General features: G+C 40.4%; 1 protein-coding gene across 1 annotated transcript; it reads left to right on the forward strand.

Moving 5' to 3' along the window:
- The first annotated feature begins 662 nt into the window (after positions 1-662).
- Positions 663-25,343, forward strand: LOC109869543 (tumor necrosis factor receptor superfamily member 1A). Its single transcript, XM_020459749.2, has 10 exons — positions 663-981; positions 1,529-1,622; positions 1,817-1,930; positions 2,122-2,256; positions 9,158-9,218; positions 15,037-15,116; positions 15,588-15,752; positions 18,765-18,802; positions 19,173-19,281; positions 23,637-25,343. The coding sequence occupies exons 1-10, from the start codon at positions 913-915 to the stop codon at positions 23,969-23,971; spliced, it is 1,200 nt and encodes a 399-aa protein (XP_020315338.1). The 5' UTR covers positions 663-912; the 3' UTR covers positions 23,972-25,343.
- The last annotated feature ends 266 nt before the right edge of the window (positions 25,344-25,609 follow it).

Below are 25,609 nucleotides of genomic sequence, written 5' to 3' on the forward strand. Positions count from 1 at the left end.
GATAAATGATCAGATGGTCATGTGCAAGTAGAGATACTGGTATGCAAAAGAGCAGAAAAGTAAATAAATAAAAACAGTATGGGGATGAGGTAGGTAAATTGGGTGGGCTATTTACCGATGGACTATGTACAGCTGCAGCGATCGGTTAGCTGCTCAGATAGCAGATGTTTAAAGTTGGTGAGGGAGATAAAAGTTAACCCACTGTTCCCTGGGTGCCGAAGACGTGTATGTCTATTAAGGCAGCCCTCCACACATCTCTGATTCAGCGGAAGACACATTTCAGTTGAATCCATTCAGTTGTACAACTGACTAGTATCCCCCTTCATCTTTCTCCGATGGCGTCATGTGCACCGTCCCGCTCTGACACCAGTGTAGCAAATCGTGACAGTGCAACTCCCTCTTTCAGGTCTTGGACCTGGGTTTCCCACTTGGCCTAACTTGGCAACAAGTCTACCTAGGCAAGGGTCATTCCATTCATACAAATTAAGTTACAGTGTGTCATCACACAGCAGATTATTGTGAATAAGTATCTTTTTTTTGTATTTTTCGAATGTACAGTAAATGGCAGCTTTACAAAATTAAGTAGAACTGCTTGCTTACGTATGGTTGTACCACCAATGGAAATAGGCATTTTATTTGACAGGGTTTCCTGTCGCCTCACCAGTTCTCCGAAGTCTTGAAAGAGCTGACACTATAGACTTCCTTTGACCTACTTCTAACTCCTCTTAGAGTATCAAGAGCCAGCTTAGTTTTTTTGGTTGAATTCTATCTAGGAAATTGGCAGATGGCTAGCTACAATGCCGCAAACATTTTGTGTTGATTCACTTTGTACTTTTTGGACGTCACAGGCTTTTTAATATTTATCTTAAGTTATGTTTTATGATTGAGATAAGAACGTTCATTTGATTTCAAATGAGAGAAGCAAATGACTGCCCACACCTAATCATTTCACTTATTTTCAAAATGTGGTTCTGTGTGTTGGTAAGTATTATTGTAATCATAAAAATCTTGTTTGTAATGTATATTAGAGTTTCATTGTTAAAAATTCCTATACATTATTTAAGAATTTTTTTTTGGGGAAAAATGTATGAATTGTTATTGGCCTGTCATAACGCTTATATAACGGCATCATAACCAATACGTAAAGTGATATCGTAGCAGATTATTTTTTATAATGACAGACAATTATTTCATATATGATGATGCTTGGTGACAATAGTTGTCGTTAGTGTTAGCAAGGCAGTGACGTGGAAGGCAATATTTCCATGACAGTGTTTTTACATTGTTACAATTACAATGTAGGCATTCTGACTGGCCACTTATGAAGTGTTCCCAATGATCAAAGTATCCTACATGTTTGGAGGTTTGACATCAGATCTTTAAAAACCTATCTGATGTTGAAATCAGAGTATTGGTACGGTAATTTCAAAATGTATACATTTATGTAAAGGAATATGAGTATAACGGTAAGAGCCACTAACATGTGCCACCATCATTAACAAACCTCTGTCTCACCTTTGTCTGCCAGGTTTTGACTCTAGCCTGTCTCGACTCTACACAGAGTTGCACAGAGGAGGTGCTAAAAAATGACCCGGAAAGTAGATGCAACAAATGTCCAGCAGGTAAGCAACACTGAGTAATACAATTAGAATCTGAGCATGAACAGAAGTTGAGCTCGTTATTCCAAACTACAGTATATTGTATTTTGCTGTAACTATGTTTACAATCTTGATGTTAAACAGTGGATAATTTTAGGCATTAAATTACAGTGGTGAAGATACATATACATTGTACCGTATTTCAACATGTCTTTCAGGCTTTCACAGAGAAACGAATACCTTCAAATGCAGAAAATGTATCGGCCAGACATTCACAGCGATAGTAAATGACCTGTCAACTTGTCATCGCTGTAGAAAATGTGATATAGGAGGTATGCATTCTTCACTCATATTCAAGTGTCCATTTCTGAACCGCAGTGTAATAATGATTGTTCATAAACGCGTGTGTGTGTGTGTGTGCGGGCATACGTGTAAGAAGAAAGTGTATATTTTTCCCCCTTGGGTGTTTATGTTTTGCGATGGGAGTGAGACAGACAGTATCTTCTGTGTTTTTTTGTCCTAGTATCTCAAGAGGAGAAGAAAGGTTGTGAGCCCAAGAGTGACATTGTATGTGGCTGCAAGGAGGGATTCTACCCAACGAACCTCAACAAGGACTTGTACTGTGAATCATGCTCCAAATGCAAAAACTGTAGTCTCTGTAAGTATAACTCTTTTATGACCTGATAACATTCAAAATGTTCTGCAAACTGGATATAGTCCTGCTGCATTCCCTGCAGCCTCAATAATGTCTCAATAATAGTGCGGCAGGTAACGTTGTGGTTCGTGTTGGGCCAGTAAACTGAAAGGTTGCTGGTTCAAATACCCACACCGACAAGGTAAAAAAAAAATCTGCCCGCTGTGCCCTTAAGCAAAGCTCTTAACCCTAGTTTGATCCAGGCATGCCGCACTACTGTGGCTGACCATGTAAAGTAACACATTTCACTGCACCCTTATTGATGTCACTTGTTAAATCCACTTCAATCAGTATAGATGAAGGGGAGGAGACAGGTTGGAGTCAACATAGGCCAGCATCCCTGTGGTACGCCTTCGGCAACTTGTAGAGTCCCTGCTCAGACGAATTGACGGGATTGGGGTGTTCCGAATGTTTTATACACTCAGTGTATATACTGTATATATACAGTGAGTATACCAAACATTAGGAACACCTTCCTAATGTTGTCTTGCACCGCCCCTCAGCCTCAAGTCATCGGGGCATGGACTCTACAAGGTGTTGAAAGCATTCCACAGGGATGGCCTATGTCGACTCCAATGCTTCCATCATTTGTGTCAAGTTGGCAGGACGTCTTTTGGGTGGTTGACCATTCTTGATACACATGGGAAACTATTGAGCGTGAAAAACCCAGCAGCGGTGCAGTTCTTAAAAGCCGTTAATTAACATAAACACATTTAGCATCTCCTGGCTTCCACACCATAAGCCACTGATACTGACCTTTGGAACATCTGCATTTTAAAAAGTCTAATAAATCTGTGTAATATAGCCTACACCTTCACAATAAATCCATGATTTATTTTAGACAGGTCTAAGGAAGCATGATATGAAGAAAATGTTGTCTATTTCAGAAGAACAGACTAGCATACTCTGAGTTGTCCTAAACTGGCTATGCCAATTGGCTGTGGGCAACACTAGTTCATTTAGCAGACAAGATTTGCTTAGAATTTCATGGCATTGTTATATTATCTTATAGTAAGAAGAATACAATTGAACAAAGCTGAGTAAGATAGAAAGGATATTTTCTCCAAACAATTTGAGGGAGTACGCACATGCGGCTATTCTGTGTTGAGGGGTTAACAAAGAAATAGGTACTCCTATATGCTTAATTACAGTTATTAATGTAACTTTAGTTGTTCTACAAACGTTGGGATATATGTTTAGATTTTTACTACATTATAAGGCTGCATGATACAACTCTAATATGATTTGAAAAAAGTAGTTTGAAAGGCATGAGCTCCGATTAGGTTTTTTTGCGCAGCCTGTGCACACTTCATTAGTCTCTCATTCACAATTTGAGAAGCACTTGAAAATGCCTCGAATTTCCTGGCAGCATCCCCTTTGTGTAGCCATAATGCACCCTAAATAAATCCATGCCTTTTGTGGCCCTTCTCCCTAAATGCTGCCTGCTCGAAAGCATCTCTCATCTCACTCACAAGGCTCTCATCACGTGATTGGGTCTTTCTCACAGGCTACAAGTGAAGGCAGACACATTGAGGATGCAACTGCGCACGTCCTTATCCAATTCCGAGGTGCATGTTGAAGATATTGGAAGAACTGTACACATTTACTTTTCATCAGCCAACAAGATGAGTAGGCCTAACGATCTACTATCCCCCATAGTGCAAAAATTGACCTATACTAGACTAGAAATAAATATTCCAAACATAGTCTGGGACAGTTGTGGGATGCGATAGATCCCAAATTTATATAACCACTAGCATAAAAAAAAAAGCGTTACGCAATGAGGCTGATGCAACAGGTCAGAATGTTTAGCTTCAAATGTTGATAAACTATTCGGCAATTTCTTCACATTATAAGCGCAGCACAAATGCGCACACGGCAGTAGGATTTAAGCGCTAATGTTTAATTAGCGGGAAAACACCATTATCAAAAGTGACAAAAAAATGTGATTATGCATGTAATGTTTTATTATAAAAGTACATCTTTATGGTGAAAATGATCTTCCCCAAACTTGAAACTGATGCACTGCTTATATATACCAGTTAGGCTCTATACCTCTTGTAAAGCGGATTAATGTGCTTAATTTTAAGAAGTTATTTGGCCACTTTAATAGGCCATTGGGCTAGGTTACATGAAGTGTGCAACTATGATTTGAAAAAGTCGCAAAAAAAGGCATTGTGCTGGGCATCAGTGATAATATATAATTCACATGTGATAGGCTAATATTGTTATCCACTATTATTGTTTTAATCTTGTCTGTACTGTACATTATTGTTTTAATCTTGTCTGTACTGTACATTATTGTTTTAATCTCGTCTGTACTGTACATTTGTTTTGAGTAAGAATGGAACATTATCATGCACCTGTATCAAAACAGGGGCAGCGGGGGAAAAATACACGTCATCCAGTGGCGACCTGCCATTCAGGGCAGGGGGGCTTGACTGTTTTGCATGATATTTTGGAATTAATACTGTACATGTCACATATCACTTTGCAAACAATGTCCCCAAAAATTCGAATAATACATTGAGTAAATAAAGCTGCATGGTCTCTTCTTTGCTTTATGTGTAAGGTAGCTCCAAAATACAGATGCTTCAGCCAACCTCAGTGCTTTCTGCGTTGGTGGGGCAGCCAGTGAAAAATACAGAGCGTAGGTGTTGGTAATGTCTGGGGGTAGAGATCGAAAATTCAGGCCCTTTGGGTGTTGCCATAGAGTTACATTAGAAGTGCCCATCCAAGAAGGCTGAAGGTCATTGGCCACAAATACAATGACGTCAAATCATGTTCTATCTACAGTAGTTTTTTTTTTTTATTTATTTTTTAAATCTCCCTTTTCTCTCCAATTTCGTGGTAGTTACGGTCTTGTCTCATCGCTGAGTTTTCCATACGGACTCGGGAGAGGCATAGACCGAGAGCCGTGCATCCTCCGAAACACAACCCAGCCAAGCCGCACTGCTTCTTGACACAATGCCCACTTAACCTGGAAGCCAGCCGCACCAATGTGTCAGAGGAAACACTGTACAGCTTTGATTGGACTGATCATGCAAACATCATTCTTTCAAAATCTTAGTTAGCAGTCATCATCATGAATCGGCAATCTACTTTTTAATCCTTGCCATATGAAGAGAAGTTTTAGATCAAACGCATTGGTGCTCATCAGGCATTGGACATAAACATTACACAAGTTGGAAATTGCAAATTCAACAATGAGTGGTTCGGAAGGAATCAGTGGCTAACTGCAAGCATTGCAAAGCAAGCACTAGCAAGCAAGTCTCTTTTCCAAGCTTAAAATGATGAACATATTCAACATCGGTCATGCTGTCAATGAAGCATGATTTCTGCCGCAATCTAAACAATTGTTGACTCGGAACCAAATCTGACTTCAGTGAGTTAAAGATAATTGGGAACTCTGGAGAAATGAGCTCCAACTGGGAAGATACTTTCTGACAGGTCATCCAACTCAGAATTGTAAATCGGGAACTTGGGCTTCTTTCTAGAGCTTCGACCTGAAGATCACTGACGTCATCATGATTCTACCTTGTTTTTTTCTGAGTTCCCAATTGTCTTGAAAGCACCATATATCCAGAGAATGCCAGACTTTGATGACAAAGTTTGATGACAAAATTTGCCCATGAAGGACTGCCGCGCCACCTTCCTGTTCAAGTGAGCACAGCAGTGCTTTGGTGAGTCCAAAAATGTCTTGTATGCTGCTGCATAAATTATGTAATATGCCAGGGAGATATGTATACTGTAGCTAAGAAAATTATACTAAGTGCATATTGTGTTGTAAGCTGTTAGTAGCCAATATGCCTCACCCTACTAATTTGTTCCCTTTCCCCCTCATAACTTATCCCATTGTTCTGACTTGGTGGTGTACATGTAGAGAATCTGTTTTAGAGAAATGTAATCATTGAATATTGTAAGAGCTTTCATTGCCTGCTTATATGCCCCCTTTATTTATCCTACGGTTCTGACTTGATGTACAGGGAGAATACTGTAAGAACCGGCCCATGATCTGAATTCTGTCACTGTACATTTAAAAAGTGCTGAACAAATAGTTATTGACTACATCCGTCCTAGCTTGCTCATTAATATCTTAATCGAAATTACGGGTTGCCTCTTATCCACTTTTCGTCCCCTAATGCCATAGATTACATATCTCAATAAGCAAGTCAGCCACATCAGCTATGTTTTTTTTAAAGGCAGTAAATTAGACTGAATGAACTGTTTCGCTGCCCGACAAGGCTCCGCTGATAGCCAGGTGTAGCAGTGGTAAGGTGTTTGGGACTGCTGTTGGGGCTCTGCTGTTGGAACAGATTTATGTAGGCCCGAACAGTTTGTGGGCACAGTTTGTCACCGTTATAGTGCAATTAATGTATTGTTTAGTGTTGTATAGTGGCTTTTCTGGCAGGCATCCCACAATTATATACAGTGGGGAGAACAAGTATTTGAAACACTGCCGATTTTGCAGGTTTTCCTACTTACAAAGCATGTAGAGGTCTGCAATTTTTATCATAGGTACACTTCAACTGTGAGAGACAGAATCTAAAAAAAATAATCTGAAAATCACATTGTGTGATTTTTAGGTAATTAATTAGCATTTTATTGCATGACATAAATATTTGATCACCTACCAACCAGTAAGAATTCCGGCTCTCACAGACCTGTTAGTTTTTCTTTAAGAAGCACTCCTGTTTTCCACTCATTACCTGTATTAACTGCACCTGTTTGAACTCGTTACCTGTATAAAAGACACCTGTCCACACACTCAATCAAACAGACTCCAACCGCTCCACAATGGCCAAGACCAGACAGCTGTGTAAGGACATCAGGGATAAAATTGTAGACCTGCACAAGGCTGGGATGGGCTACAGGACAATAGGCAAGCAGCTTGGTGAGAAGGCAACAACTGTTGGCTCAATTATTAGAAAATGGAAGAAGTTCAAGATGACAGTCAATCACCCTCGGTCTGGAGCTCCATGCAATATCTCACCTCGTGGGGCATCAATGATCATGAGGAAGGTGAGGGATCAGCCCAGAACTACACAGCAGGACCTGGTCAATGACCTGAAGAGAGCTGGGACCACAGTCTCAAAGAAAACCATTAGTAACACACTACGCCATCATGGATTAAAATCCTGCAGCACAGGCAAGGTCCCCCTGCTCAAGCCAGCGCATGTCCAGGCCCGTCTGAAGTTTGCCAATGACCATCTGGATGATCCAGAGGAGGAATGGGAGAAGGTCATGTGGTCTGATGAAACAAAAATAGAGCATTTTGGTCAAAACTTCACTCGCCGTCTTTGGAGGAAGAAGAAGGATGAGTACAACCCCAAGAACACTATCCCAACCATGAAGCATGGTGTTGGAAACATCATTCTTTGGGGATGCTTTTCTGCAAAGGGGACAGGACGACTGCAACACATTGAGGGGAGGATGGATGGGGCCATGTATCGTGAGATCTTGGCCAACAACCTCCTTCCCTCAGTAAGAGCATTGAAGATTGGTCGTGGCTGGGTCTTCCAGCATGACAACGACCCGAAACACACAGCCAGGGCAACTAAGGAGTGGCTCCGTAAGAAGCATCTCAAGGTTCTGGAGTGGCCTAGCCAGTCTCCAGACCTGAACCCAATATAATTTTTTGGGAGGGAGCTGAAAGTCCGTATTGCCCAGCGACAGCCCCGAAACCTGAAGGATCTGGAGAAGGTCTGTATGGAGGAGTGGGCCAAAATCCCTGCTGCAGTGTGTGCAAACCTGGTCGAGAACTACAGGAAACGTATGATCTCTGTAATTGCAAACAAAGGTTTCTGTACCAAATATTAAGTTCTGCTTTTCTGATGTATCAAATACTTGTTCTCCCCACTGTATATTTTTAACACACCAAGATTTACATGCTAAAATCACCACTGATGTCACCTATAGCGAATGGAGGACGTTTTCCCCGTGGTTTATTTTCATGCCAGCTAGGTAGGCTGTACTCCTGTTGTAAATATATGCAATGTGCTTAATATTAGGAAAGTTGAAAAATAAATATAGTAGGCCTAGCCTATAGATCCTCCTCTTTTCAGTAGAGGCCATCACTCTGTTTTATGACGCAATTGCATAGCCTATTGAAGTGTTTGATTAGATTTTCAAATGCATTGATGTCAGCGTGATTAAAGGGACAATAGAGTGCTGAGTCCAGTTAGCAAGTTAGCTACTAATGACCATCAGCAGCATCAGAGCTTGGAAAAACCTAATTACCGTGACTAAATGGTCACGTGGACTTTTTGACTGCCTTCATGATTCATGACCGCCGGTGTGGTAGTAATACGGCCACTGCAACAGCCCTATGCCTGACACCAACTACCATACCCTGTTCAAAGGCACTTACACTTTTTGTCTTGCCGATTCACCCTCTGAAAGACACACATAATCAATGTCTTAATTGTCTCACGGCTTAAAAATCCTTCTTCAACCTGTCTCCTCCCCATTCATCTAAATTGATTGAAGTGGATTTAACAAGTGACATCAATAAGGGATCATAGCTTTCACCTGGATCCACCTAGTCAGTCTATGTCATGGAAAGAGCAAGTGTTCTTAGTGTTTTGTATATTCAGTGTATAGAATGTATGTTCATTTTATCCCCTCACCTCTCAAAGAGTGACAGATTAGTGAAATGGTCAGGTTTTACTGTATGTGCACTGCTTTCATGTCCTTGACCAAAGGCCTCATTTAGTTTTCTCCATGACATTCATTGAATGTTTTAAAATAACAAAACTGGAAGGAATAAGAGAAACAATGTTTTTGAATGAACAAATATGTGTTCACGATAAATGTGTTCATGATACTGTCTATTCTCAGAATTGTCCCTGTATTTTCCCTTCAGGTTCCGTGTGTAAGTCAGACTTTAACAAAGACGAGTTGAAGCGATGCCAACCATGCCAAACGTACGACCACCAGATTCCAGCTTCTACAATATTTATACATTTAGTAAACTGAACATATGCACCACCGTTTTTGTTTAGCTCTGAAAATACAATATTCTGTAGTAACAAGGAGTAATGCTCACATACTTTAGAATCTCACCAAACCATAACATTTTGACACTGTCAATGACCATTGAACATCATAGATTTTTTTTCAAATCACCTCAGACACATTTACATTGTTTCACATTGAGACCGAATAGCACCCTATTCCCTATATAGTGCACAACTTTTGATACGGGCCCTGGTCAAAAGTAGTGAAATATATAGGGAACAGGTTGCCATTTGGGATGCATCCCTACTATTTAGCAAAACCCCTCAAAACCCATAGTTATTTTGATGTAGACTTGATATCCCTGAAATGACTCAGCCATGGGTTTTATTGCAGTGTACTAGAGAATGAACGTGTTCTGTTGTTGACACACCAAGGAAGCACAGTTATTTGTTGGATGCTGCTGAAAGATCAATCAGATCTTGTAATGGCATGCGTTGAGGTCAGTGGGTTGAGGACTTCCCCTCAAAGCGGAGCTTTATAAGATCTGAAGTTCCTGAACATCCTATGTTTGTGAGGTACTCTTGGGTTTCTGAGAATCAATGTTCTAAAGGCACACCCACACCCACAGATACAAGATACATTTTCAACCCTTTGGATTTCAGTAAAAATCATAACTACCGGTAGTCATAGATTTGACACTAAGATTGAGGGGGTGTGGGTGTACAGTGGCTTGCGAAAGTATTCGTCCCCCTTTGAATTTTTCCTATTTTGTTTCCTTACAACCTGGAATTAAAATAGATTTTTTTTGGGGGGTTTGTGTCATTTGATTTACATAACATGCCTACCACTTTGAAGATGCAAAATATGTTTTATTGTGAAACAAACAAGAAATAAGACAAAAAAAAAAAAATCTTGAGCATGCATAACTATTCACCCCCCAAAGTCAATACCTTGTAGAGCCACCTTTTGCAGCAATTATAGGTGCAAGTCCCTATGAGCTTGGCACAGCTCGCCACTGGATTTTTGCCTATTCAAGGATGAGGTCTGGGCTTTGACTAGGCCATTCCAAGACATTTAAATGTTTGACCTTAAACCACTCGAGTGTTGCTTTAGCAGTATGATTAGTGTCATTGTCCCGCTGGAAGGGCAACCTCCATCCCAGTCTCAAATCTTTGGAAGACTGAAACAGGTTTCCCTCGAGAATTTCCTTGTATTTAGCGCCATCCATCATTCCTTCAATTCTGACCAGTTTCCCAGTCCCTGCCGATGAAAAACATCCCCACAGCATGATGCTGTGGGGGGATGGTGTTCTCAGGGTGGTGAGAGGTGTTGGGTTTGCGCCAGACATAGCATTCTCCTTGATTTTCCAAAATGCTCAATTTAATCTCATCTGACCCGAGTACCTTCTTCCATATATTTGGGGAGTTTTCTCTAAGCAATGGCTGCCAACTCTTCTGTAAAGCCCAACTCTGTGGAGTGCACGGCTTAAAGTGGTCATATGGACAGATACTCCCATCTCCACTGTGGAGCTTTTTGCAGCTCCTTTAGGGTTATCGTTGGTCTCTTTGTTGGTTCTCTGATTAATTGCCTTCTTGCCTGGTCTGTGAGTTTTGGTGGACAGCCCTCTCTTGTCAGGTTTTTTGTGGTGCCATATTCTTTCATTTTTTTCAATAATGAATTTACTGGTACTCCGTGGGATGTTCAAAGTTTCTGATATTTTTTTATAACCAAACCCCAATCTGTACTTCTCCACAACTTTGTCCCTGACCTATTTGGAGAGCTCCTTGGTCTTCATGGTGCTGCTTGCTTGGTGGTGCCCCTTGCTTAGTGGTGTTGCAGCCTTTCAGAACAGGTGTGTGTTTATATACAGTTGAAGTTGGAAGCTTACATACACCTTAGCCAAATACATTTAAACTCAGTTTTTCACAATTCCTGACATTTAATCCTAGTCAAAAATCCCTGTTTTAGGTCAGTTAGGATCACCACTTTATTTTAAGAATGTGAAATGTCAGCGTAATAGTATTTATTTCAGCTTTTATTTCTTTCATCACATTCCCACTGGGTCAGAAGTTTACATACACTCAATTAGTATTTGGTAGCATTGCCTTTAAATTGTTTAACTTGGGTCAAACGTTTCGTGGAGCCTTCCACAAGCGTCGCACAATCAGTTGGGGGAATTTTGGCTCATTCCTCCTGACAGGAGGTGTAACTGAGTCAGGTTTGTAAGGCCTCCTTGCTCGCACATGCTTTTTCAATTTTGCCCACACATTTTCTATAGGATTGAGGTCAGGGCTTTGTGATGGCCACTCCAATAGCTTGACTTTGTTGTCCTTAAGCCATTTTGCCACAACTTTGGAAGTATGCTTGGGGTCATTGTCCATTTGGAAGACCCATTTGCCACCAAGCTTTAACTTCCTGACTGATGTCTTGAGATGTTGCTTCAATATATCTACATAATTTGCCTCCCTCATGATGCCATCTATTTTGTGAAGTGCCCCAGCCCCTCCTGCAGTGCCCCAGCAACCCACAACATGATGCTGCCACCCCCGTGCGTCATGGTTGGGATGGTGTTCTTCGGCTTTTCCTCCAAACATAACGATTGTCATTATGGCCAAACAGTTCTATTTTTGTTTCATCAGCCAAGAGGACATTTCTCCAAAAAGTACGATCTTTGCAGTTGCAAACCGTAGTCTGGCTTTTTATGGCGGCTTTGGAGCAGTGGATTTTTCCTTGCTGAGCGGCCTTTCAGGTTGTGTCGATATAGTACTCGTTTTACTATGGATATAGATACTTTTGTACCTGTTTCCTCCAGCATCTTCACAAGGTCCTTTGCTGTTGTTTGATTTGCAATTTTTGCATGTACGTTCATCTCTAGGAGACAGAAGGCGTCTCCTTCCTGAGCGGTATGACGGCTGCATGGTCCCATGGTGTTTATACTTGCGTGCTATTGTTTGTACAGATTAACATGGTACCTTCAGGCGTTTGGAAATTGTTCCCAAGGATGAACCAGACTTGTGGAGGTCTACAATTATTTTTCTGAGGTCTTGGCTGATTTCTTTTGATTTTCCCATGATGTCAATCAAAAAGGCACTGAGTTTGAAGGTAGGCCTTGAAACACATCCACAGGTACACCTCCAATTGACTCAAATTATGTCAATTAGCCTATCAGAAGCTTCTAAAGCCATGAAGTAATTTTCTGGAATTCATTTTCCAAGCTGTTTAAAGGCACAGTGAACTTGGTGTATGTAAACTTCTGACCCACTGGAATTGTGATACAGTGAATTATAAGTGAAATAATCTGTCTGTAAACAATTGTGCAAAAATTACTTGTGTCATGCACAAAGTAGATGTCCTAACCGACTTGCCAAAACTTTAGTTTATTAACAAGAAATTTGTGGAGTGGTTGAAAAACGAGTTTTAATAACTCCAACCTAAGTGTATTTAATCTTCCGACTTCAACTGTATATACACTGCTCAAAAAAATAAAGGGAACACTTAAACAACACAATGTAACTCCAAGTCAATCACACTTCTGTGAAATCAAACTGTCCACTTAGGAAGCAACACTGATTGATAATAAATTTCACATGCTGTTGTGCAAATGGAATAGACAACAGGTGGAAATTATAGGCAATTAGCAAGACCCCCCCAATAAAGGAGTGGTTCTGCAGGTGGTGACCACAGACCACTTCTCAGTTCCTATGCTTCCTGGCTGATGTTTTGGTCACTTTTGAATGCTGGCGGTGCTTTCACTCTAGTGGTAGCATGAGACGGAGTCTACAACCCACACAAGTGGCTCAGGTAGTGCAGCTCATCCAGGATGGCACATCAATGCGAGCTGTGGCAAGAAGGTTTGCTGTGTCTGTCAGCGTAGTGTCCAGAGCATGGAGGCGCTACCAGGAGACAGGCCAGTACATCAGGAGACGTGGAGGAGGCCGTAGGAGGGCAACAACCCAGCAGCAGGACCGCTACCTCTGCCTTTGTGCAAGGAGGAGCAGGAGGAGTACTGCAAGAGTCCTGCAAAACTACCTCCAGCAGGCCACAAATGTGCATGTGTCTGCTCAAACGGTCAGAAACAGACTCCATGAGGGTGGTATGAGGGCCCGACGTCCACAGGTGGGGGTTGTGCTTACAGCCCAACACCGTACAGGACGTTTGGCATTTGCCAGAGAACACCAAGATTGACAAATTAACCACTGGCGCCCTGTGCTCTTCACAGAAGAAAGCAGGTTCACACTTAGCACATGTGACAGACGTGACAGAGTCTGGAGATGACGTTCTGCTGCCTGCAACATCCTCCAGCATGACCGGTTTGGCGGTGGGTCAGTCATGGTGTGGGGTGGCATTTCTTTTGGGGGATGCACAGCCCTCCATGTGCTCGCCAGAGGTAGCCTGACTGCCATTAGGTACCGAGATGAGATCCTCAGACCCCTTGTGAGACCATATGCTGGTGCGGTTGGCCCTGGGTTCCTCCTAATGCAAGACAATGCTAGACCTCATGTGGCTGGAGTGTGCCAGCAGTTCCTGCAAGAGGAAGGCATTGATGCTATGGACTGGCCCGCCCGTTCCCCAGACCTGAATCCAATTGAGCACATCTGGGACATCATGTCTCGCTCCATCCACCAACGCCAAGTTGCACCACAGACTGTCCAGGATTGGCGGATGCTTTAGTCCAGGTCTGGGAGGAGATCCCTCAGGAGACCATCCGCCACCTCATCAGGAGCCTGCCCAGGCGTTGTAGATATTTGTAAATTATTTTGTACATAATGTTTCTGCAACCTTATCTTACGGCAGAAAAGAGCTTCTAGATATCAGTACAGCGATCACTCACCTCGGATTAGACAAATATTGTTTCAACAACAAGAGCAGCAAGCAGGACTTCTCCAAACACCCCACAGGGCAGACATCCCAATTATTCGCAAAAGAAAGCAACGCAGAGGAAGAAGAGCCGGATGCCTCGTCCGGACCCGCAGAAGGCACGTGGAGGCCACACACACTACTGAGCCTCCTTTTGACTTGTTTTAAGGACATTACATCAAAGTTGGATCAGCCTGTAGTGTGGTTTTCCACTTTAATTTGGAGTGTGACTCCAAATCCAGACCTCCATGGGTTGATAAATTTGATTTCCATTGTTAATTTTTGTGTGATTTTGTTGTCAGCACATTCAACTATGTAAATAAAAAAGTATTTAATAAGAATTTTTCATTCATTCAGATCTAGGATGTGTTATTTTAGTGTTCCCTTTATTTTTTGAGCAGAGTATATTCTGAGATCATGTGACAGATCATGTGACACTTAGATTGCACACAGGTGGACTTTATTTCACTAATTATGTGACTTATGAAGGTAATTGGTTGCACCAGATCTTATTTGGGGGCTTCATAGTTATTTTTTTCACTTCACCAATTTGGTCTATTTTGTGCATGTCCATTACATGAAATCCAAATAAAAAATCTATTTTAATTCAGGTTGTAATGCAACAAAATAGGTCAAATGTCAAGGGGGATGAATACTTTCGCAAAGCACTATATATTTATAGAAAGGATTTTGTTCAACGCAAAAGCTCAACATATAAAAAACATCTGTATGCAAACCTTTCATTAACAGTTTGTAAACATTTGATCCATATGTCATTTTCATTGTCCCTTATTTAAATGTTCACTTAAAAATGTTATTGGTGTCATATCAAACAAATAGTTATGAATGTCAATGTGAAATAGTTGTCTGGGAAATCCCTTCTGGTTTTAATGTGAGTGACCTTGTGTTTTTCTGTCGTCATTTCAGGAAAGAGTGCACGGCTACTTCAACCCCCAATCTCCCAAATCCAAAACCCAACCCCGATATCATCAAAAATACAGACACTTGTGAGTTCCACCAATACCTTTGCTTCCACAGATCTTTCAGTTCTTTCAGTGACTTCATGAAGCCTTCATAAGCTTTCATAATCCTTACATAGCACCTATTGTTAACACTCAGACAGCCTTGAGACACAACAAGCAGAACCAAGTAGTTTAAAACCCTTACCTTTTTACAATTATAATACACTTATGGTAACTGACATAACAATGTAAGTCAACTCAAATGGTAACTATTGCAGGTGTTACTTGATAGCATTAATCATAATACAGCATTAGTGCATCATATTGGCGATTACTATGATGTAAAATTCTCTCCAGTAAGTATAATTTCTCCTCCATGCCAACAATTTGCTGTAGTTGAATCTTTTAGCTCTCTACCCTACATTCTTCTGATCCCTCTTAAACGTAGTCAGATAGTAGAGTTATTTTTGTGGTATGAAATAAATGCCAATTAATGCTTATCTGTATCCTCAACAGCTCATCTCCTCTACACCATGATGTATGTCCTTCTGGTTTTCCTGGTCACCACTCTGTTAATGGCCAGTCTCCTGGTACTGACTAAGGGAGGATGGAGGGAACATGGCTGTTGCGCAAACCCTGAAAAGGAACTCCAGTTGCCTACAAGGGACACCTCAGCCAACGGTAATGATAAAATATTCAGGCATTCAGTAACCCAGTTGACTTGCTTGTGAATTCAACACTGTAACCAATGGCCTACTGAGATTGGATCCCTTAGGGTGGTACATTGATATAAATGATATATACAGTAATACATATACAGTTGCACGAAAAAAATCTGATCTGATCTTCCTCTAAGTCACAACAATAGACATACAGAGTATGCTTAAACTAATAAAACACCAATTATTGTATTTTTCTTGTCTATATTGATTACTTATTTTAAACATCCCACAGTGTAGGTTGGATAAAGTATGTGAACCCCTAGGCTAAGGACTTTTTCAAAAGCTAATTGGAGTCAGGACTCTGCTAACCTGGAGTCCAATCAATGAGACAAGATTGGAGATGTTGGTTAGAGCTGCACTGCAATATAAAAAAGACTCACAAAATGTGAGTTTGCTATTCACATAAAGCATTGCCTGATGTGAACCATGCCTCGAACAAAAGAGATCTCAGAAGACCTAAGATTAAGGATTGTTGACTTGCATTACAAAAGTATCTCTAAAAGCCTTGATGTTCATCAGTCCACGGTAAGACAAATTGTCTATAAAGGGAGAAAGTTCAGCACTGTTGCTAATCTCCCTAGGAGTGGCCGTCCTGTAAAGATGACTGCAAGAGCAGAGAGCAGAATGCTCAATGAGGTTAAGAAGAATCCTAGAGTATCAGCTAAAGTCTTACAGAAATCTCTGGATCATGCTAACATCTCTGTTGACGAGTCTACGATACATTAAACACTAAACAAGAATGGTGTTCATGGGAGGACACCACGGAAGAAGCCACTGCTGTCTAAAAAAAACATTGTTACACTTCTGAAGTTCGCAAAAGAGCACCTGGATGTTCCACAGTGCAATACTCTGTGGACAGATTAAAATAAAGTTTAATTTTTTGGAAGGAACACAACACTAACAGCACACCAACATCAAAACCTCATCCCAACTATAAAATATGATGGAGGGAGCATCATGGTTTGGGGCTGCTTTGCTACCTCAGGGCCTGGACAGCGTGCTATCATTGATGGAAAAAATGAATTCCCATGTTTATCAAGACATTTTGCAGGAGAATGTAATGCTATCTGTCTGCCAATTGAAGCTCAACAGAAGTTGGGTGATGCAATAGGACAAACGACCCAAAATACAGAAGTAAATCAAATCACAGAATGGCTTCAACAGAAGAAAACACACCTTCTGGAGTGGGCCCAGTCAGAGTCCTGACCTAAACCCCGATTGAGATGGTGCAGAATGATTTCGAGAGCGGTTCACACCAGACATCCCGAGAGTTTTGCTGAACTGAAACAGTTTTGTAAAGAGGAATGGTCCAAAATTCCTCCTGACCGTTGTGCAGGTCTGATACACATCTACAGAAAACGTTTGGATGAGGTTATTGCTGCCAAAGGAGGGTCAACCAGTTATTAAATCCAAGGGTTCACATACTTTTCTCACCCTGCACTGTGAATGTTTACACGGTGTGTTCAATAAAGACATGAAAATGTATAATTATTTGTGTGTTATTAGTTGTGTTTGACTGCGTTTGTGTTTGGCTGCGTAATTCTTAGCACTCCAACTTTAATAATGTTATTAGCAGCAGTGGTGTAGTGGAGGGTATATATATGCTGTATACCCACTTATTTTTCAGTTTGCATTGTGTATACTCACTTCTTAATCCCCACGATGCGTATCGTAGTGTAGTGTAGTAGTGTAGTGGAGGTATACGCCTTATCAATTAATAAGGCTGATGGAATAGATCAGAATGTTTAGTTTAAAATATTGATCAACTATTATTTCTTCACATTTTAGCCGCAAATATGTGCACACATCGAATGTTCTAAAATGCAATTTGCGGAAAACACCATTCTAAATGCGGTAAGACATAGCGCTAAGACATTATCCCTCCCTGATTGTGGACAAAATAATATGTAAAATAGTTTTATTTTAAATCATAAATGACCAAACCCCATTTAACACTCAACAATAGTAAACGGTTAACAGCACAAATGTTTTGCATGTTTATCCATGTAATGTTTCAGAACAAGTTATCCTGATTATTGATTCTTGATCCTGATTATCCTGATTATCCTGATTATTGATTACCTGCAAGCGGTTTCATGGACATAGATGGAAATATCTGTTAGACATTTAGAAAGAGGAGCGATCTAAAGATGCAACAACTCTCATGGGTTGCTAATATGACTAGGATAAGGACTTTGGCTGCTAGACAATAAAAGAAAGTTTAAAGAAAATATATAGAGTACTGTATGCATATGAGGAAGTCTTTAGAAAATAATTGCCTCCATGTTTCTATGGTAGAATTTTGGCTATGGGATACTTTGAAGCAAGGTAAGACATGCCTCATAATGAGGTAAAACGTCCAGGTTTCAAACAATTAAGGAACAGGACAAATATAGTGATGCTAGTGATGGGCCTAACCATCTTGTGGTAGATGGAAAGGCTTTCCCAAAAACTGTTTCAATGTAATGTTATCTAGCTTCAAATTAGCCTACCTTGCCGAATGATATCTTTATTATTTTCATCAATCCAGTGGTCATTTGTTTTGAAAACTCCATCTCGTGCTACAGAAACACTGCTAACCAAACAACAGTGCTAGGTGCCTGCCCACATGAATTAAAGGGTAACTACACTCAAAAATATAAATTTCTTAGATTTTTCCCAGACCTCAAAAGCGGTCTCCTAATGCTGTTTAAGCATTGTTATGGACTTAAAACCTCCAATTTTGTTGTTTTTCTTTTAAAAAACTGATGTTTAATCTTAAAGAGCTCTTGTGTGAATACACAAGTTATTCACTGCAACAGTTGGTGCAGGAAACTAATCATATCTGTTATGGACTTAAAACCTCCAATTTTGTTGTTTTTCTTTTAAAAAACGGATGTTTAATCTTAAAGAGCTCTTGTGTGAATACACAAGTTATTCACTGCAACAGTTGGTGCAGGAAACTGATCATATCTGTCTTTAACTCAAACAGATCAGCTTCATCATCAGCCAAACTACCCAACTTCACTGGTTAGTATCAGTTTCTTACATTACATTTGGATAATGATCAGCGATAGTGTTAGAAAGGAAGCAGATGATACAAACTGTAATGAACATGAGAAAAAATATGTTATTCACCTGTAGGCCAGTCCTGACTAGCAGGTGCAAAACCTACATTACAATTAGAGTTGGAATGTACAGCATGGCTATGTTTGCATCAATAGATATAATTTGTCTTTGTCTGATTTTAAACCTGTAAGGAATAATCTAGTTCCACAAATGATCAGTATCTCTTTTGATATGTTACTATACCTATACTGTATGTGTGTATGGACACTTTGCTGCTCAGCTTAGCCAGACAGATCCTAAGGAGTTTTGTCTGTCTGCTGTCCCTTCCAAGACGCTGAACATTACTGAAGGGATTCCCATGATGACACTCGCTCACAGTGCTGCCAAGACTGAGTTTGACCCCTTTGTCACACCCCTGCTGCCAGACAGAGAGCCCAGAGGTAAGTATTTGGTGTAGTTTGTCTATCTTCAATGTAGAGGTAACTGACAAAATCAAGGAAACACCAACAAACACCTTGGCATAGATTAAACTAGTGCCTGGAACTCTATTGGAGGGATGTGACTAGGGCTGTGGCGGTCACAAAATGTTCAGTCATTGATTGTCAAGCAAATAACTGTCTGCCTCACGGTAATTGACCGTTAATTAACATAAATATATTTAACATCTCCTGGCTTCCACACATGTAAACCCCATGTAATATAACCTACACCTTCTCAATAAATCCATTATTTATTTTAGACAGGTCTAAAGAAGCATGATATGAAGTAGAGAAGAATAGCACACTCTGAGTTGTCCTTATGTTAGGTCCTGATGTGGCTATGCCAAATGGCTTTGGGCTACACTAGTTCATTTAGCAGACAAGATTTGCTTGTAATTCCATGGAATTATTTTATAGTATGAAAAATATAATTGAACAAATATTTTCTCCAAACGATTTGAGGGAGTGCGCACATTCGGCTATTCTGTCTTGAGCGGTAAACAACGAAATAGATACTCCTATATGCTTAATTTTGAGTTATTAATGTACCTTTAGTTGTTCTACAAACATTGGACTATATGTTTAGATTTTTTACATTTATTGTAAGGCTGCATGATGAGACTCTAATGATGATTTGAAAAAAGTTGCTTGAAAGGCATGAGCTCTGCTTTGTTTGTTTTTTTGCACAAGCTGTACACACTCCAAAAGTCTCTAATTCACAATTTGACAAGCACTTGATAATGCCTCAAATTTCACGAGGGCATTCCCTTTGTGGCCATAATGCACCCTAAACAAATCCATGCCGTTTGCAGCCCAGAGTGCTGTGTTGTGCCCTTCTCTCTGAGTGCTGCACAATCTGAAGCATCTCTCACGCACAGGCTCTATGTCATGTGATCAGATATTTCTCACAGGCTACAAGTTAAGACAGACACTTTGGGAACGTAACTGCGTGTCCTTATCCAATTCCCGAGGTGCATATTGAAGATATTGGAAGAACTGTCCACATTTACTTTTCGTCAACCAACAAGATGAGTATGCCTAACGAACAGCAAGGGCACTAGCCTATGTCAATCTGCTATCCCCCATAGTACAAAATTGGACCTATTCTGCACAATAAAAAAATATTCCAAACATAGTCTGGGACAGTTGTGGGATGCGATAGATCCCAAATTAATGCAACCACTAGCATCAACAAAAACGTTTTTATGCAATGTGCTGACGCAACAGATCAGAAAGTTTACTGTAGCTTAAAATGTTGATAAACAAAAGGCTTTCTTCCCATTATAAGCGCAGCAATGCGCACATGGTAGCAGGCTATAAGCGCGGATGTTCCATTGGCGAAAAACACCATTATCAAAAGTGACATTTTTATGGCGAAAATTATCTTCCCCAAACTTGAAACTCACACACTGCTTATATATGCCAGTTAGGCTCTACACCCCTTGTAAAGTGGATTAATGTGCTTAATTTTGACAAGTTATTTGCCCACTTTATTAAATCATATAGGCCTATGGTCTAGGCTACATGAGGTGTGCGACTATGATTCAATATAATTCACAAGTGATAGGCTAGTATTGTCACCTATTCTTGATTTAATCATGTCTTTAGATATACTAAATAATATACAGTGGGGCAAAAAAGTATTTAGTCAGCCACAAATTGTGCAAGTTCTCCCACTTAAAAAGATGAGAGAGGCCTGTCATTTTCATCATAGGTTCACTTCAACTATGATTTTTTATACTATGGTGTCTTTTATACTGATAACAAGTTCAAACAGGTGCCATTAATACAGGTAACGAGTGGAGGACAGAGGAGCCTCTTAAAGAAGAAGGTACAGGTCTGTGAGAGCCAGAAATCTTGCTTGTGTGACCAAATACTTGTTTTCCACCATAATTTGCAAATAAATTCATAAAAAATCCTAAAATGTGATTTTCTGGATTTTTTTCTCATTTGGTCTGTCATAGTTGAATTGTACCTATGATGAAAATTACAGGCCTCTCTCATCTTTTTAAGTGGGAGAACTTGGACAATTGGTGGCTGACTAAATACTTTTTTGCCCCACTGTATCTGGATGGAAAAAATGTTGGGTTGTCTGAATTACAGCTGTACAGAACCTTTGGGAAGAATTCAAGCTTGGTTAAAACTTCTCTAGTGTCCGTGAGTTATTTACTCTGAAAAATAAGAACCTAACAACTGAATCCAAACATCACGCTGTTGATTTTATGTGCATTTTACATTTAGTGTACTTTGCCACATTTGTAGACAGCAGAATCTGAAAATACACGAGATACATTCAGTAACAAAATAAGACTATTCCTGGAAAATGTGGGGTAGGTGCAAATAAGGGTTTGAATGAGAGGAGTAACTGGTGTCTCCAAGTGGCCACACACCTCTCTAAAGTGTGCACAGTTCCTAAGCAATGTCAATGCACTTTTATGACTCAAAGAAAAGTCTTGAAGTATAAGGTACTTTTTTTTTTTGCTCTCCTAGCTGTGCTGTTGAGGAACTAGAGCAGGCACACTTGTAGATGTTTTGTTTTGAAATACAACCCTGCATCCCCACCATCACACAATGATCAGGTCGGCATGATTTGAAATCTTATTCTATTACCAACATGACTAGCGGTCAGAAAATATGATCTTACAGTGTTAGGCTTTTACAAGGCAATTCAGGGATGGGGGCAACGCCTTGTTGAGTGCGGTGCTCAAGATCAGAACAGCTTTCAGTGAAAACAGAGCTGTGAAGGGCAGAGCCCAGACCTCTGACATCATGTATAGTATGTTACTGTACAGTCACTTTGTTCCAATTTAGGCACTTATTAGTGCCTAAATCTGCCATTTTCAACCCGTATATGGGTACGAGTGTAAAGGGTTAAGTAAATCAGGTGATAAATTAAATGAAAAGGAGCCTGGAATAGGACTTTAAGATTGGGTGCATAAGCTTGGATTTATAATAAACGTATATGATATAATGTAGGTGTTTCGCATATCAGAAGCAAAAGCAAATCCCATCGAGCACATTTCTGAGGTGTGTACCCTACAGCATAGTACTACCTGTCCTGTCACTTTGATGTGGGTAGAATATGTGCTGTTGTGTACTCAAAACAACCGCCTTTCCTTAAATGCCGCAGCGTGTCAACATAAAACATCTCTTGTCAGTCACGTGGAAATGTGGGTGCATGTGTAGGTGGAAACTGCAAAACTTTGGTGATATGAATCAGAAAGAATCTGAGGTTCAGATTAATTGGCAAATCAAATAGCAAAAAGCAGCCTTCAACTGATCGGCTTTCTTGCAAATTACACCCTGATTCCAACATCCGTTCCACTGAAAATATGCACAGAAGTATCTACACCAAGCACCAAAAGCTTGTTGGTTACAGTAGTTTCAGTGACAATATATGATACATATAAAGGTTTGTCCTGAGACTTTACATCCTGTTTTTGATCTTCTAACCTCAAATTTAAGGCCATGGTTTTTATTTTTTTTATTTTTTATTTTTTATCTTTAAGATTAAATAGTATGGCCACTTCTAGTTTACATGAAAATTCCACTTGCTTGTCAACTTCAGAGTCTCCTGTGTTGTTGTTGTAAGGTTATGGTGCGTGGTATAGTTCAGCTTGCGTGTCAGTTCCTTTACAACAGTTGACTGGGGTCCAGACTGCGACTTCCCCCTCAAAAACAAATCTACTGGACTAGGAGTGTGCATAGTGTGCAAATCGAAATAATAAAATGCTTGTTAGAAATAAACTATGAGCATCACACTTATCAGGTCTCATAATTTACACAAGCAAAACAAGTTAAAGCACTTTCTCACTCCTAAAACGCACCCTCACAGCACAAAGTGGTTTCCTCATACCCCACACATGACCTGATTACATTGATTGAATCTTGCCCAAACTCTCTTACTTCTTTGCTCACTTAAAAACTATCTTTTGATATCCGTTTCATTAGTCCACTGTTAACATTGTCCCAAAATGTTTTTCAACTTTCAAAATACACAAATAATCCCTGTATAATGCATTTAGCATCATGTTATTTATTTTGAACATTACATATCATGAAAACTTGATACATTTTGTTTTTAGGAATAGTTTTCCTTTAAGCACTTTACAAGAATCTCTCCGACCGGTTACCATTTTGGGCCCGTATTAAGCTTCTCAGAGTAGGAACACAGATCTAGGATCAGTTTTACCTTTTAGATAATAATTAATACAATTTCATGGACACAGGAACCCTTTTCCTAGATCAGCACTCCTATTATGAGACGCTTTGTGAATATTGGCCCTGATTTCCTCCCTTCCCCCTCTCTTCCTCAGTCCCTCGCCAGGACACCCAGGAGGAGCAATGGCCCGCGACGGTGTTATATGCCATCATCAAGGAGGTGCCTCTGCGGCGATGGAAGGAATTCCTGCGTGTGCTCTCCCTGACCGACCGGCAGCTGGAGCGTGTGGAGCTGGAGCCAGGCCTGGGCTCTATTGAGAGGCAGTACCAGATGCTGCGGCTGTGGAGCCAGGGCCCGACTGCAAGTCTGGAGGACGTATACTCAGCCCTGCTCTACATGGACCTGGCTGGCTGTGCCTACCAGCTGCAGGGTTGTCTGGAGCAGCTGCAGTGGAGAGCCACAACCAATGACATCACCACAGTTTCATAGGACAACATGAGTATTCGAACAGACGTCAAAAATCGGTCTTAACCGGAGATTGTTTTCAAATACTGTGTTGCAACAAAGCGCTAGGTCGCTCTCCATGCTCACTCTCTCGGTTTGTCAATGTTTATGAATTCCCCACAATGTATCAAAAGTATCAGCAGTACTAAATTTAGGCTACCATTATTCATTGCCACTTCCCCATTAATCTAGAATGTTTGGTTATGGTCTTTTCTGTTTATTCAATATATTAATACTGCATACCGTTCTCATTCTGGTAGTGTACACGTTTGGAGAGCTCACAAACTGCGCTGTGATAATGAAGTTGTGGTTTATTTAATTATACAAAAATATAAATGCAACATGCAACAATTTCAAAGATTTTGCTGTTACAGTTCATATAAGGAAATCAGTCAATTGAAATAAATTCATTAGGCCCTAATTTAAGGATTTCACATGACTGGGAATACAGATATGCATCTGTTGGGCATCGATACATCTCCTTAGCATAGAGTTGATCAGGCTGTTGATTGTGGCCTGTGGAATGTTGTCCCACTCCTCTTCAATGGCTGTGAGAAGTTGCTGGATATTGGCGGGAACTGGAACACGCTGTCGTACACGTTGATCCAAAGCAACCCAAACATGCTCAACGAGTAACAAGTCTGGTGAGTATGCAGGCCATTGAAGAGCTGAGACATTTTCAGCTTCCAGGAATTCTGTACAGATCCTGCGACATGGGGCCATGCATTATCATGCTGAAACATGAGGTGATGGCGACGGATGAATGGCACGAGAAAGGGCCTCAGGATCTCGTCACGGTATCTCTGTGCATTCAAATTGTGCACAAAGTGAGCATTTGCCCACTGAAGTCGGTTACAACCCTCGTGAAGACGACGAGCATGCACATGAGGTTCCCTGAGATGGTTTCTGACCATTTATGCAGAAATTCTTTGGTTGCGCAAACCCACAGTTTTATCAGCTGCCTGGGGGGCTGGTCTCAGACTATCCCGCAGGTGAAGAAGCCAGATGTGGAGGTCCTGGGCTGGTGTGGTTACACGGGGTCTGTGGTTGTTAGGCCGGTTGGAGGTTCTGCCAAATTCTCTAAAACGACGTTGGAGGAGGTTTATAGTAGATACATAACATTCAAAACATATGTCAATAAGGTATTTCATGTTGTTTTTTTTCATACATTTGCTATTTTTATTTTTTTTTATCTGTTTTTGCTTTGTCATTATGGGGTATTGTGTGTAGATTGATGAGAAAAACAACATTTTAATCAATTTCAGAATAAGGCTGTAACGTAACAAAATGTGGAAAACGTCAAAGGGTCTGAATACTTTCCGAATGCACTGTAAATAAATGTGGAACACAAAAGTTAGTTTAGAACATCATTGTCCATCATGCATTGCTCTAATAACTTTCAAAAGATTAATCCGAAGTTTATTCCGAAATACAAAAATGTATTTTGTGAAGTTGCACAATTTTTGGGTATTTTCCTACGAATTGAGTGGCATTTGTCTTTTCAAACAAATTAAGACACAAAAATGCAGAAAAACACACAAAATATGCTAAAGTACTTTTTGTACATATTTGCACGAATTGAGTGTGAGATTATGTTGAAATAGCCTACAATTTTTGCGATGA

Source organism: Oncorhynchus kisutch, linkage group LG24 (genome assembly GCF_002021735.2).
Source record: "Oncorhynchus kisutch isolate 150728-3 linkage group LG24, Okis_V2, whole genome shotgun sequence".
NCBI lineage: Eukaryota > Metazoa > Chordata > Actinopteri > Salmoniformes > Salmonidae > Oncorhynchus > Oncorhynchus kisutch.